Genomic DNA, 14,835 nt, shown 5'->3' with positions numbered 1-14,835 from the left:
ACCTCAGAAACCCACCTGACCACTGTGGTTATTCAATGACTGTGTGGTCTGTTTGTTGGCTGCCTCCCCGCTAATTGGGGGCTCCTTGAGAACAAAGTGATTACTGCTGAGCGACTGATGAGTGAAAGAATCCCCATCAATACTAACTGCTCATTTCAAATCTCAGCAGTATGGTAGACAGATAATTCTCCCGTCCACACACTGAGGGAGGCAGTGATATGCCAGGGTCACAGAAACTATAGTATAAGCATGGCATGTCTTCCTTCCTATAAGGTCAGTAATCATCATGGTAAATAATGACAAAAAATGTTCATTTTAAAACAAACACAAAAATGCTGTTACACCTCTGAACAAAATGTAAAACCTATTTAAGTCTGTAAGTAAAACGTGAAGAATTCAAAGTAATTTTGCTTTCGGATAGTTGCTTTGGCTCATATGCCCGGGGAGTCTTAGTTTCAGCCTCCTTTGCCGCTAGAAGTTGTGGGAATAACTGAGCAACACTGAGCCAGCCAACACAGCCCTGATCTGTCTTGCCAGAGGGATGAGCAGTTTCTGAAATTTGTCACCAAGTGAACTGTGTGTAGGACCACATAGGGTTACTAGAAAGGCTCTTCAAATTATGGATAACAAGCCAGGATGACTAGATAGATTAGAGCTGATGAAAGTGATGCCCAAACATTCAGCAGGTAGGAACATGTCCCTTGGAGTCCAGCTGAGACCACCTGGAGCAAGAGTGGCTGTAACACAGCTGAGGAGGTTGGTGAACTGAGATCAGTGACCTGAGTCAGGGCACGGGCTGTAGAACCAAATGTCCTGATCTCAGAGAAAACATCACGTCAGAGCCTTAAAATTGGCTTCCTCTCACCCTTATCTCCTTCCTTAGAAGTTTCTCTGACCAAGCGCAAACATATCATTGTAGAGTTCATGGCGTTTCAGTGTGAATGTTAAGTTAAAACATTTTGTAACCAGATTTGAGATGCTCTCCACAATGAGCCTCCTAGGAGTGCAAGGATTTGAGGGAGGGGGTAGTGGTCAGTAACAGTAGCAGCCCCCCTGCAGAACACTCACTCTTTGTTGTAGTAACCGTAGCACTGGTCACACACGCGAGTGGGGTTCTCTCTGTAGCCTTCCACAACCATTTTCTTAGTGGAGCAGGAACTGCACACTAGCCGGCCACAGCGGCGACAATGATGACGTCTGTTAAACTGAGGGGTGTCGGAGGGAAGAGAAAGATGGGGAGGAAGAGTAGGTAAGACTGTGGGAACTGTGAGGAGAAGTGTTAATCCACTTATCCTTGGTGTCAGCCCTGTGACTTATTAAGAACACCAGGTGCCTGGCCTCCGTTGAGAAAGAACACACTAGTGCTTGCCTTTGAGAAGCTGAGATTTAAAGATTATCTCTCAGCTGATGAGCAAAATGCCCAAGTCATGAACAGTTTAGCAATGGCTCCTGATAAGATCTACCTGTCTGTGGAGGCAACAGGTAAATATATAGCAAAAAACAGTGGAGAAGGAGGGACTTTCTCAGCCAAGGCAGATGAGATTTCTCCAGGGTATTCACGATGATGAAAAAGTGTTCTTTTTTCAAAATATCTCACAAGCACTACCTCATTTCATTATAAGAGATTGGTAGACATATTACACCTCTTTTGTAAATGAGGAGGAAACAGACACAGAGAATTCACATCATCCTCGTTTTCATCAGGACTGAGTAATATACCAGTCAGGCACTGTGTTAGTGTGGTGACATCTGTTATGTAATTAGCCCTTACAATGACATGAGCCAAATAACGTATCATCCTGAGTTTACAAGTGAGCAGCTGAGACTGAAGAAGTTAATGGTCACGTTGCTAATAAGAGGCAGAGCTGAGATGAGAACCCAGGTCTTCTGCTTCCAGAGACAGCACATAACCATTACCAGGTCACCCGTCTTATTGTGAAAGACAGGGGAGCTCGGAACAAGGGCTTCTGATGCGTAGAGTCCTGTGATATCAGTCCGCCTCTTTTATGTTTTTTCATGAGAATGGCAAAGATTTTAGAATTTAAGGCTCTTTCAGGACATCTACCACCTGCTTGAATCTAAAAAATACACTCTGATCAGATCAAAGATAAATCCAAAGTCTTCGATTTGGTAATTTTTCTGAAAATACCAATAATCTTCTTGTGGACATGAGGTGACTACAAACTCGAGTTTTTCTTTAGTTTCTCCTTTTAGATAGAGCCAGAGACGAATGCTGCTCACCATGGTGAAGTGCTCCCTGCAGCAGACCATGCAGAGGCTCTCGCTCTCATCCGGTACCCACTGGTGCCTGCCCGGGGGCGTCGCTGGGGGCACAAACTCCATCAGGGGCTGGCTCTGTGGGACACTCCTCTCCTTCGGACTGGGGGAACGTACAAGGGCGACACCTGGGAGTCAGAGCCAGAAGTCAGAGACAAGGTGATGAATAGTTCAGCTCATAAATGAGGAAGGAGTGAGAGAATTAGAATTTCACCACTTTACAAATCCCTAGTGCCGTGGTCGGCAAACTGTGGCAAACTGCGGCTCACGAGCCACATGTGGCTCTTTGGCCCCTTGAGTGTGGCTCTTCCTAAGCCTTAGGAGTACCCTAATTAAGTTAGTAACAATGTACCTACCTATACAGTTTAAGTTTAAAAAATTTGCTCTCTAAAGAAATTTCAATCGTTGTACTGTTGATATTTGGCTCTGTTGACTAATGAGTTTGCCGACCACTGGCCTAGTGAAATAACAAGGCAGTTAATGATCATTACTGGGTGATTGCATCACAAAAAGAGAGACCACTGGACACTGTGTATCTCCTCATGGGGGGCACATAAACACCCATCAAACATACTTACCCCAAAATATTAGGCCTGAATCAATCAAGTTTCTAAGATATCTCTACTGGTACACTACAAATATAGGGATAAAGACCCAGATTGCTACAGGGCAGCAGCCAGCAAAGTCCAGCATGTGGGATGCGCTTCAGGACAAATGACCTAGTTTCCTCCACAAATAAAAAATAGGGGGGAGGGAAGATATAGGGAACCTATTGATTAAAAGAGATTTAAGAGCCCTACTGGTTTGGCTCAGTGGATAGAGCATCGGCCTGTGGACTGAAAGGTCCCAGGTTCGATTCCAGTCAAGGGCATGTACCTTGGTTGTGGGCACATCCCCAGTAGGGAGTGTGCAGGAGGCAGCTGATCAATGTTTCTCTCTCATTGATGTTTCTAATTCTCTAACCCTCTCCGTCTCCCTTTCTCTCTGTAAAAAAATCAATAAAATATATTTTTAAAAAAAGAGCTTTAAGAGATATTTTAACCAAATGCCATGTGTGAACATTATTAGATCTTGATTCTGGAAAAAGTAATTCTAAAAAAACCTTTATGAGACAACTGGGGAAATTTGAATAGTGACTGGGTAGTTGATAATAACAAGGAATCATTAACTTGTTTTTAGGTATGATAATAACGTTATTGTTTTGTTTTATAAATGTCTTTACTTTTAGCAATATATACTGATATATTTATAAATGAAATTTTATCTAGGATTTGCTTCAACATAATACAGTAGAAGGACAGGGGTGTAGATGAAACAAGAGTGGTCATCATGAGACAATAATTATTATAGCTGGGTAATAAGACTTCATTGTACTATTCTCTCTACTTTGTGTTTTGAAAACACAAAAATAAAAACCCAAAAACATAAACCAAAGTTGCTCAGGCCTCCTTGCGGATACGTGTGAAGCTGCTCATACGCCTGTAAGTCTGAGGGTTACCATGAAGCATGACTAATTCTCAAAGCATGGCCATGAAATGCCACAGTCTTTCTTTATGGCATCTAAGGAGATTTCTTGTCACCTTGCAGAGCAATGTTGGCAGGTCACAGAAAAAGAAAACTGAAAAACATAGTGACTCTCAGCAGCACACAATATAACAGAGGCTATAGATCTCTCCCCAGAATCCTGCTCTAACTGCTGGCAAAGCAAACACTTGCTGAGCTCCTTTTGAGTGTAGGCCATTGTGCAAGGGGCTGGAGTGTAGGCCATTGTGCGGGAGAGTGGGAGGGATGGTAAAAAGGGGCGACCAACACATGGCTGAGCCTTCAAGGAGCTTGCCCCCTGTGTGGGTGACGGACATAAGTAATTAAGTGCAGCACAGCAGCAGAATAAACATGAGGACTAAATGCAATCAATCCTCCTTATGAACAGATTCCATATTTGTGAATTTGCCTACTGGCTAAAATTTATTTGTAACCTTAAAATCAATATTTATAGTGCTTTCACAGACATGCAGAGTGGTAATTTAAGCCTCCTGACAGCAGGCTCTCAGCTGAGGTTGAAAGGGTGACATTCTGCTTTCTTGTTTTAGTTCGGAGGACGGAAGACAGAGATGGTAGGAGACAGGGTAGTGCATGCAAGAGGCTCAGCTTTGGGGCTGGCTGGACAGGGCTTGAATTCCAACTCTGGCACCAACAGTGGGGGCCTCAGGCACGTCACTTAACATGGCTGAACCTCTTTTTCTCTTTTGTAAAATAAGTAAAATAGAATCCACTGGTACAAACTGTTTTCAATTTAAGATTATAATCTGTGATATATATATATAATCTGTATATATGATATATATCTAAATCATATGTAAATATATATATGATATATATGTGATTGCCCGTCTGGTGTGGCTCAGTGGTTGAGTGTTGACCTATGAACCACGAGATCACTGCTTGATTCCCATTCAGGGCACGTGCCCAGGTTGCGGGCTCAATCCCCAGTGTGGGGTGTGCAGGAGGCAGCCGATCAATCATTCTCTCTCATCACTGATTTTTTTCTCTCTCTCTCCTCTTCCTTCCTTTCTCTGAAATCAATAAAAAATGTATTTAAAAAAAGATATTATGTGATATGTATCTATATACACCCGTGTACATAGTTTTCCTAGCAGCAATGGTTCAGTATTCACTAAGTCAGTGTTAGTAGAAACTAAAGATATACCACCAAAAATAATGAGAATCAACTATATGCTGAATTTTCTGGGTTATACAAAGTGGAACAAACCAAGAAAAACAGTAAGGATGTTGTAATGGGAAATTTTAAAAAAGGGTAAAAGGATCGGAAAGTCAGAATAGGCAAGATTGAACTAAAAGTTGAGAAACTCTCAGAACCTGTTCTTACCCTGCCCAGGAGCCGTAGCGGGAGAGAACTCTGCCGATGGTGACCTAGTTAAGGTCTCGAGGTCGGAAGCCTGACCCACAGTTTCCTGGAGGTGAATCTCAGAATCTGTAGAGAGGAAAATGCCGTCAGAATATCGTTCCACCATAAGCCTCTTCATTGTGTGAGGTATTTAGTTCAAAGCCCTGTTGCTTTCACTGGCTGTCACTCCATGATCCTACTAGGTATAAAAGGAATGGAAGAGCACTTCTAAGCCTACTTCTGAAAGTCCTCAACAAAGTATGATTATAAAGGCACACGAGAAAATAAAGTAGATGCTAAGACTTTACAAAAGAAATCGAAGTATGTCCAGAGGGAAGTAAAAGATGATGCCCCTGGAGGGTAGGGAGTAAGAAAAAGAGCTGCTGGGAGCATCAGCCCATATTGACTTCATTTCCTTCATTTCTGAAGAGGCCGAGTCAGCTCACATGCCAGTGGTAGCTGAGACCCTGGGGACAGAGCACTCTCTCTATACAAAATTCCGGCACTTAAAGGCCTACTGCACCAAGGCCCCCCAGAGACCACTTCCAATACGTTCATTTCCCAAACCTTTATGCTATCAAGCACACAGTGATGAGCTACCATTTAAAAATTCTGGTTAGCTTGCTACTTCCTCCGAGACCAGTGTCTCTCCTACTCTCTTTCAATCCCTATCAACTCAAAATAATAAGAGGAGAAATTAAAACTAAGGATGTAGCATAGTACTTTCTTACTCCATGTAGGACCGCCCCCCCCCCCGCCCCCACTCGCACCAGGGTGTTGGCAGTTACCTGATCGTTTCTCCCTCAGAGAGTATGGGAAGTCCAGGGCTTTCCCCGCGTATCTGGAGAGCAGTGAGTCAACGTCGTCCATGGTGAAGCCTATCTCCTGCCTGGCTAGCAGTGGGTGCAGAGTCTGCACAGCTACGGTGGCCCAGTCCACTTTCATGTTCATGAGCAGCTGCTCTAGCATGAGCAGGGGCTTAGAGGACAAGTGGGAATAGCTGGCCCGGTGCTGCTCAGGCAGGGTCAGCAGAACCTGTTTGTGGGGTACATCCACAGAGTAAAGAAAACTGTACCCAAACCTCAGAAGAAAGCTGAGATTCTTACTGGGAAAGGGAAGGTGCTAGGGACCAAGGGTACATGGCTAACTACTGAAACTGGCTAGTAGTCTTGTAGGAAGCAAGGCTGGACTCCCATCTAAATCCTCCAGGAGGCAATCAAGAAGCACATTCCAGCCCGGCCAGTGTGGTTCAGTGGTTGAGTGTCGTTCCATGCACCAAGAGATCACTGGTTTTATTCCTGGTCAGGGCACATGCCTGGGTAGCACACTCCATTCCCAGTGTGTGCAAGAAGCAACCAATCCATGTTTCTCTCTCATTGATGTTTCTATCTTTCCTTTTCTCTCTCTCAAAAAAAAAAAAAAATCAATAAAAACATATTAAAAAACTAGAGGCCCAGTGCATGGATTTGTGCAATGGTGGGGTCCCTCGGCCTGGCCTGTAGGGATCGGGCCAAAACCGGCTCTCTGACAGCCCCCAAAGGGTGCCAGAATGCGAGAGGGTGCAGGCCAGGCTGAGGGACCACATCAGTACATGATCGGGGCCAAGTTTATTTATAAAAACCAGTATGAAAATTATCAATTTTTTCTTCAGGTGATAACTTATAGATCTGATATACTATGATTGATTTGTTGAATTAAATTTTAGTCCAGCCTGGCTGGATAGTTCAGTTGGTTAGAGCAGTGGTCGGCAAACTGCAGCTCGCGAGCCACATGCAGCTCTTTGGCTCTTGCGTGTGGCCACGAAGTTTCAATCGCACTGTATGTGCGCGCCCACACGTGGTATTTTGTGGAAGAGCCACACTCAAGGGGCCGCAGTTTGCTGACCGTGGGGTTAGAACATTGTCCTGATATGCCAACATTGTGGGTTTGAGCCCCAGTGAGGGCACATACAAGAATCAACCAATGAATGCATAAATAAGGGGAACAACAAATTGATGTTTCTTTTTTCTCTTTCAACTGAATAAATAAAAATTTTTTAAAAAAATTTAGTCCAGTATACTAGTTTGCAAGGGAGTGTATAAAACTAAATGTGGTTGAATAGGTGGAAATTTTAATTACTTAACATAATTAATATGTATAACATGTTTTATGGCATTTAGCAGCCCAATATTTGATATGTATTGAACCAAATTTAGTTTTAGGGTTAGAGATGATACTTAAAATTCAGCAGATAAGGTTAACCAAGTGGTAATAAATACTTCAGAAATATTTTAGAAATGCTATAGTTGTTTCATATATAGATGCTGTTATTTATGTTTACATATTTTACTAGAGGTCCGGTGCATGGATTTGTGCACTGGTAGGGTCCCTCAGCCTGGCCTGTGCCCTCTTGCAATGCAGCCCAGGGGGACCGTGGGAGGGCTCAAGGGCGTGTACAGCCCCTGTCATCCAGTCCCGATCGGCTGGACCCCAGCAACAAGCTAACCTACCGGTCAGAGCATCTGCCCCCTGGTGGTCAGTGTACATCATAGCGACTGGTTGAACAGTCAGATACTTGGCATATTAAGCTTTTATTATATAGGATATGACTCAGTTGAAGCATTGTCCTATACACGAAAAGGTTGTGGGTTTGATTTCTGGTCAGGACATATACTCAGGTTGTGGGTTTGATACCCAGCTAATTGATGTTTCTTTCTCACATTGATGTCCCCCTGCTTCTCTCCTCCTCTCTCTCTCTCAAATCAATAAAAAAAAAAGTACACTCCAACTACCTTCACCTAGAGGAGGGGTCAGCAAACTTTTACTGTAAAGAGTCAGACAGTAAATATCTTAGACTTTGTAGGCCATATGTCAGTGTAGTGGGAAAAAAAGCCACAGATAATATGCAAGTGAATGCATGCACTTGTGTTCCAATAAATCTTGATTTCAAAAGTAGGCTAAGGAGTGCATTTAGCCCACAGCTGGTAGACTAATGACCTCTGGCCTAGACCCTCTAGAAATGGCTGAGCTCTTCTCTCACTTTAAAGCCACAGTTCTGTCCACTTGAGGCTTTATTAGAATGAGCAGTTTAAGATGATATCAGTGGATTGCCTAACCTGGCATCTCCAATACCCTATAGGTGAATGAATATTCCAAACTTCTGGAGGTTGTTATCATTAGCCTTGAAATATGTTCATTGGTTCTGCTCAGTGCCAGTTTTCAAGGAGTCCCCTATTTAGGTACAATGCATCAAAAGAAAAAAAGATGTATTTTCTTCAGGAACTTTTATGTAGTTGAACTCCTAGCAAGTGGGCCAGAGGTCATATTCCTGGCTGTCCCAGTGCTCATTCTGTTTGTGGGCACTCTATCTGACTGCCAATCAGAATTGTTAGAAGAGTGTCAGAGGCCCCATCTCACCCCAAACACTCCTTCACTGTTTACTTTTTATAGTTTATAATTTTTTTCTACTAGTGTCTCCAAGGTTATGTATCAAAGGTAAGGGCCTATTTCCTCATCATATTACCTAGAAATTAACCCTTTATCAAGCAGTAGTTTTAAATCCTCACACCAGAATCCCTTTGGAAGATAGCCAGGCCCTGTTGAAAGGGATTCAGATTTAATTGATCTGGGGGTGGAAGTCAACTGCTGTTATTTTTAAAAAGACCAGGTGGTGCCCTGGACAGTGGCTCAGTGGACAGAGCGTTGGCCCAGGTGATGGGTTCAATTCCTGGTCAAGTTCATGTACCTGGACTGCAGGTTTGATCCCTGGCCCCTGTTGCGGTGCATGCAGGAGGCAATCAATCCATGTTTCTTCTTCTCTCTCTCCCTCCCTCTCCCTCTCCGTCACCCTCTCCCTCTCCCCAGCCCTTCCTTCCATTCTCACTAAAAATCAATGGGAAAAATATCCTTGGGTGAGGATTAACAAGCAACAACAACAAAAAGTCCAGGTGATTCTAATACATGCTCAGAATTGATATAGCCGATGCCAGGGATAGCATAAAGAGAACTTAAAAGGACCAGATAAAATTCACTTTGGAGGTGGGGCAGTAAGAGAATGACAAGTCCTAAGGGACTCAGCTGGGATATGGTGGGCTGCTAGGGTAAAGATTTTATGTAGCACAGGCCAAAGATGGCAGGTGAAGAACCACTGATGGGCAAATTCTGACGAGGGAGCTGGGCCAACAGTCGCCCCTTGGGCATGCTTTCCCAATACCCGCTTGTCCTCTTTACCTTGGATCCCATGTACAGTGCCTGGATTTCACAGTGTCGAACAGCAGTCAGTTTTCCATAGAAGTGGGTGGTGAGGTAGTTGGCCAAGAAGTGAGATGTGGCCAAGCTAGGGTGTTGGTCGAGGGATTGCTCTGTGACCTCAAGGCACATGGAGGGGTCAGGAATTCTTCGCAGAAGCTGTTGTAGGAGAAGGGCAGAGGAGAAAGGTGAAGCTTGTAGAACACGTAGTCCAGCCTTGCTTTGTTTGAGAACAAAATATTTATGCATTGTAGACTAACCCCTTCTCTGCACTCAATTTTTTCCACCATACCCCCCAGCTCCACAAATGATGGCTTTGACAGGATCCAGCAGAATCCTGGACCCAGTTGTACCTAATGCAGAGCTAGTCACATTCTGTTCAAGAATTAGACTATAACCACCTCCTGAAGGACAAGAAGGGGCAGACCTGAGATTGCAAATATTTGCACAAAATTAAGCAGGAACAAAGCCATCTGATTTCACTAACCTTCCTGTACCCTCCTACCCCCGCCCAAATGGGAGAAGTTGGAGGCTTACCTGCAGAGCCTTTTCATGATCTCCTCCTTCTAGAAGATAAAGAAGATGCCTCTGATGTAGGCTGATTAAGTGTTCTCTTGGAATGGGGTAGAGGCAGCCCCACTCCTCACACAGTCCATACTCCTGGAAGGAAACACACACACACACCTTCAATACCTTTGAATGACTGGCCTTGGCATTCATGCAGCTTTTGCCTGATTTTTCTCAGCATTCTTGACTCTGCTAAAGCCCCAGAAAGTTTGGTAATTGCTGAATGGAATTTCACTAAAGGATTGAAGTGGGATCATAAACTCAAAGGACTAGAGGGGCAGGTAAGTTATGAAAATGATGGAAGCAGGCTGACTGTTAACGACATGATTTTCATCTCAGCTGTATTATAACAAAGAAAAGCAGACATACAGTGACGGACACTTGGTGTCAGGCCTGAGAGATACAATGTAACTGGGGCAGACTGAGAAGGCCGTCCAAAGGAGACAATGCCTACTCAGCACTGACTATGGCCATAGGAATGTGCCGGTCCAGAGGTACGAGTCTTAAAAAAAATTAAAACAATTTTTAAATAAAAAAGGTCCCTATTTTAAAATGTTAGCAATGAAATCAATATAAAAAATAAAAATTCTGCAGACCAATACTGCATAGGCCAAACAAACATGTTTGGGGTTGGATTCCACCCATGTCCCTCCTTGCTACTCCTCACCCCCAGTTTGTGAACTCTGGATAACCATTTCAGAGAACAGAATCTCCCGGGCCTTGTCCAAGTTTTCTAACATGGTGGCATTGGGGAGGCCCTTCCACAACTCTGCCTGGTGTTGTCTTCTTCAGGATGCTTCCTTGTTTCTCAGGCTACGCAGATGCCCAGCGGATGCTCCTACTGCAATCTGGGCTTACTTCTGTCACTTGATAAATAATAATTTCCTAGGAATACTGTCTCTCATCGGCCCGCTTCCCAAAATGTGAGCTGCTCAAGCATAAAGCCTAAGCTTAATCCTCTTTGTTTCACCACCATCTAGCACAGAGCCTAGCAAATAACAGGTATTCAGTAATGTTTCCTGGATGGCTCAACAGCTAGCTGTATGAGCATATCTACATTTTGAACTATGGTATATCAGCTCCTGAAAAGGTAGACAAATTCTATATAGCTTTCAAATGTCCAGTAAACACATGAAAACATATTCAAAGTCATTACTAATTATGGAAATGAAAATTAAAACAATGAGATACCGTCCTATTGGCAAAAAGTGAAAAGTGGGGTAATACCAAAAGTAATGATATGGAGCAATAGGAACTGGGAATGGAAGTATAACCAGGGCAACTGATTTGAAGAGCAGTTGGTAACATCTTAGTGAAGGTGAGATGCTCCTGCCCAATGACACAGCAATTCCACTGCTACATATACATCTTGTACCCAGTGTATACAGTGCAGAAAAGGAATGCAAGGTGATAGCACAAAAGCATCGTTACTATTTTTATACTTCTCTGTATATTGGTAATTCACACACACACACACCCCAGAAAAAGAAATGTGATGAGTTATAAAAAAAGTTGGACATTGATAAGGGGGGAAAGGTCTACAGAACTAGCCAGAGAGTTGTAACTCTGAAAAGAGAAGAAAGGGGAATATCACTCAGGAAAATGGTACCTTTGCTTCTAGAATCACGTTCATAACAGTTGATGGGTCTTCAACACAACAGTTCCTCAAGGTCTGCCAGTCACACCACACTGGGGTAGCCTGCAAACCTAGAATCTAAGACAGGAAAAGCTATCAAACCACAATGCAGCTTCTTCCTCCATGAACGAGTCGTTGGAGTTTCCAGGGATGAGCCAACCCTAGGTCTCTGTGCCAAAGCCAGGTGTCATAACTTTCCAGGAAAGGAGGAATGGAGCAAATAGGGCAAAGATTGTTTAGAAGAGAATGAACCTACTAGGGAAGCACAATCAGGGAGCAAAGACTGAGTGGTGAGGGCAGGATGGGGGCCTTTCACTTGTGAGGGCAGTTCTCAGAGCTTTCTGTAACAGCTTGCTCTAGGGTCACTTGCCCTGTGCTCCTCCATCTCAAAACTCTACCCAGGAAATTCTGCTGGCCTGAATGCTCTGTGGGATCACCCTGCACGCAGCATTTAGCTCCTAATGAAAACTGCTGAGCAAGAGCAGAAAGAACATCTTTTTCACCTGCCTTTCCCTGGCAGGGCTCTGTTCAGTTCCAAGTACATATGGAAAATTAGCATATTCTATATAATAAAAGTGTAATATGCAAATTGACCAGACGGCAGAACGACCAGTCAGCTATGATGTGCACTGATCACCAGGGGGTAGACACTCAATGCAGGAGCTGCCCCTAGCCCGCAGGCTCCAATCACCCCATCAGGGCCTGCAGGCCAACCTCTTGGTCTCTCTCCCCAGCCAGCAGGCTCTGATCGCCCGATGGGGAACGGAGAACTGGGGGTGGGTGGCAGCGGTTGCAGGCAGTGCAGGGGACCCGACTGCCCCGCCAGTAGCTCCACACACAGAGGGCAACCGGTTGTGGCAGTGGGGGTGGGGCTGGCTGCTGGCAGCCAGGGAAGATCGGCCCTGATCCCAGGCCAGGCCTAGGGACCCTACCTGTGCATGAATTTCGTGTGCCAGGCCTCTAGTGAATAAATAATAATACAAAAATAAACCCTGTGTTTCATGTGCTCACAACTGTAATCCTACTTTTGCCCCACCCTGTATATGTGAAAAGGCTTTGCAGACTATAAAGCATCATCCAATGTTAAAATTATAGGAGTAATTAAAATAAGACCCAGACAGGAGGCCTCCTTGTTGTTCACTTAAGAACAGAAGCCAGATGCAAAGCAAAAGCCAGGCCTAGATTTTCTGTTTCTTAGAATCCACCATCACATGAGACTAGACTAGGTACAGTTGGTAACAGAGAAATGCAGTTCCTTTCTCTTGATGCCAGGGTATGTACCTTCTGATACATCTGCAGCTCCGCCAGCTTTCTCTGTAGTTCACAGCTTAGTTCCGCTTGGACAGTTGTGTCTGAAATGCAGTAGGCCAGGATCTCCAGGCATGACTCCAAGGGCCACCTGTCCACAAACTTTAGGGCTAGCTGACTTCTCAGAGATGCATCCTTCACAGGAAACAGGTACTGCCAACCTTCTTCGTCTACAAGACAAAAAGATGCCCAGAGGCAGTAAGCCTGGCACCAGAAGAGCTCCAGAGTCCAGGTTACTTTTTAATTTATTTATATTTTTATTGACTTCTAGAGAGAGAGGAAGGGAGAGGGAGAGAATCATCAATGTGAAAGCAAAACACTGATCAGCTGCCTCTGCAGCCCCCCATTGGGGACTGAGACCATAACCCGGGCATGTGCCCTGACCAGGAATCAAACCAGCAACCTTTCGGTGCAGGGATGACACCTATCCAACTGACCCACACTGACCATGCTAGGTTACTTCTTAAGAGAAGGGCCTTGTTCACTTTCATGAAACAGGAGTTTGGAGGATCTTTAAGATCCAAATGACCTTAACTAGTTTAGACACATGGCAAGGAGAAATGTTATACCCTCTGTTTCTCTTTATGCAAACTTAGTCATGAGACTTTTTGAAGAGAGAGGAAGAGAAGGAGAAAAGAGAGGAAGAATAGGAAGAAAGAAGGGGAGCAGGAAGAGAGGAAAGACAGAACAGATGAAGCTCTCCATGTTCTGGGTGCTGCACATATAGCAATATTTCAGACTCAACGAGTCAGTGCAACTTTTAGTTTTCCCTACAATTTCCACTCTATGCCATACGTAACTACTTGAATGTTATTTCAGGTAAAATAGTTTCACTCCCTCAGTATCCTCTGTCATTATTAGTAGATCTCTCTCTCTCCCCACCCATTTCAGAGCTGAAAAACAGCCTCCAAACAGAGAAAACTACATAACCATCCAGTCAGGGGACTCCTTCCCCCTTCTCAGGATGGATTTTCTTCTTTCCACAGGAAGCCAGGCCCTCTACCCAGAAACCATTCACTACACTACACGATCTTACTCCCCCAAGTGGAGTGTTGTAGGTCACTGGCTCTCAACTCTGGTCACACATCAAAATCTCCTGGGGAGCTTTTCAAGTAGGGGTGGTCAAGCAGGCCCATGGGCTGTTTTTATAAATCGTCTTACTAAAATATAGCCATGCTCATTTGTTTCTATATCCTCTATGGCTGCTTTCATTCATGTAACAATGGAAGAGTTGAGTAGTTTCAAATGAGACTCTACGGATTTCAAAGCCCTTAAAAGAAAAAATTGCCTGGCCAGTATGGCTCAGTGGTTGAGCTTTGAACTATGAACCAGGAGGTCATGGTTCCATTCCTGATCAGGGCACATGCCTGGGGTTTCAAGCTCGATCCTCAGTTGGGGACATGTAGGAGGCAGCCAATCAATGATTCTCTCTCAAATCATTGATGTTTCTATCTCTCTCTCCCTCTCTGATATCAGTAAGAATATATTAAAAAATAAAATAAATTTGCTGATCCCCGTTTTAAAGTAAACATTTACCTAATTCCATCCCAGGCTCCTGGGGATGGAGCTCAGATGTTTGTGGTTTATTGAATTTTCCAATGGTTCTGATATGCAGGTTCGAGAATATTGGTTATGAATACGTGTTCTAAGGTTAGACCTAGGTTTTAAGTGCTGCTCCACCACTTACTCTCCTGGGCAAGTTTCCTACCCTTATGGTGGCATCTTCCTCTAGAGCAGTGGTTCTCAACCTTCTGGCCCTTTAAATACAGTTCCTCATGTTGTGACCCAACCATAAAATTATTTTCGTTGCTACTTCATAACTGTAATGTTGCTACTGTTATGAATCATAATGTAAATATCTGATATGCAGGATGGCCTTAGGCGACCCCTGTGAAAGGGTCGTTCGACCGCCAAA

The 14,835-nt window shown here is 44.1% G+C and overlaps 1 protein-coding gene across 1 annotated transcript in view; it reads right to left on the bottom strand.

Moving 5' to 3' along the window:
• ZFYVE26 (zinc finger FYVE-type containing 26) overlaps positions 1-14,835 on the bottom strand; it is a 71,223-nt gene that overhangs the window by 20,497 nt on the left and 35,891 nt on the right. The window contains exons 22-29 of the mRNA XM_081088240.1: positions 12,894-13,090; positions 11,586-11,690; positions 9,947-10,069; positions 9,392-9,568; positions 5,971-6,217; positions 5,165-5,269; positions 2,242-2,405; positions 1,069-1,205 (exon numbers count right to left, since the gene is read on the bottom strand). Of these exons, the coding sequence (XP_080944366.1) occupies positions 1,069-1,205; positions 2,242-2,405; positions 5,165-5,269; positions 5,971-6,217; positions 9,392-9,568; positions 9,947-10,069; positions 11,586-11,690; positions 12,894-13,090 (1,255 nt within the window). The remainder of the gene's footprint in view (positions 1-1,068; positions 1,206-2,241; positions 2,406-5,164; positions 5,270-5,970; positions 6,218-9,391; positions 9,569-9,946; positions 10,070-11,585; positions 11,691-12,893; positions 13,091-14,835) is intronic.

The sequence above is a fragment of the Myotis nattereri genome, assembly GCF_964212035.1.
Source record: "Myotis nattereri genome assembly, chromosome: 1".
NCBI lineage: Eukaryota > Metazoa > Chordata > Mammalia > Chiroptera > Vespertilionidae > Myotis > Myotis nattereri.
This window is presented reverse-complemented; position numbering and strand designations above follow the sequence as displayed.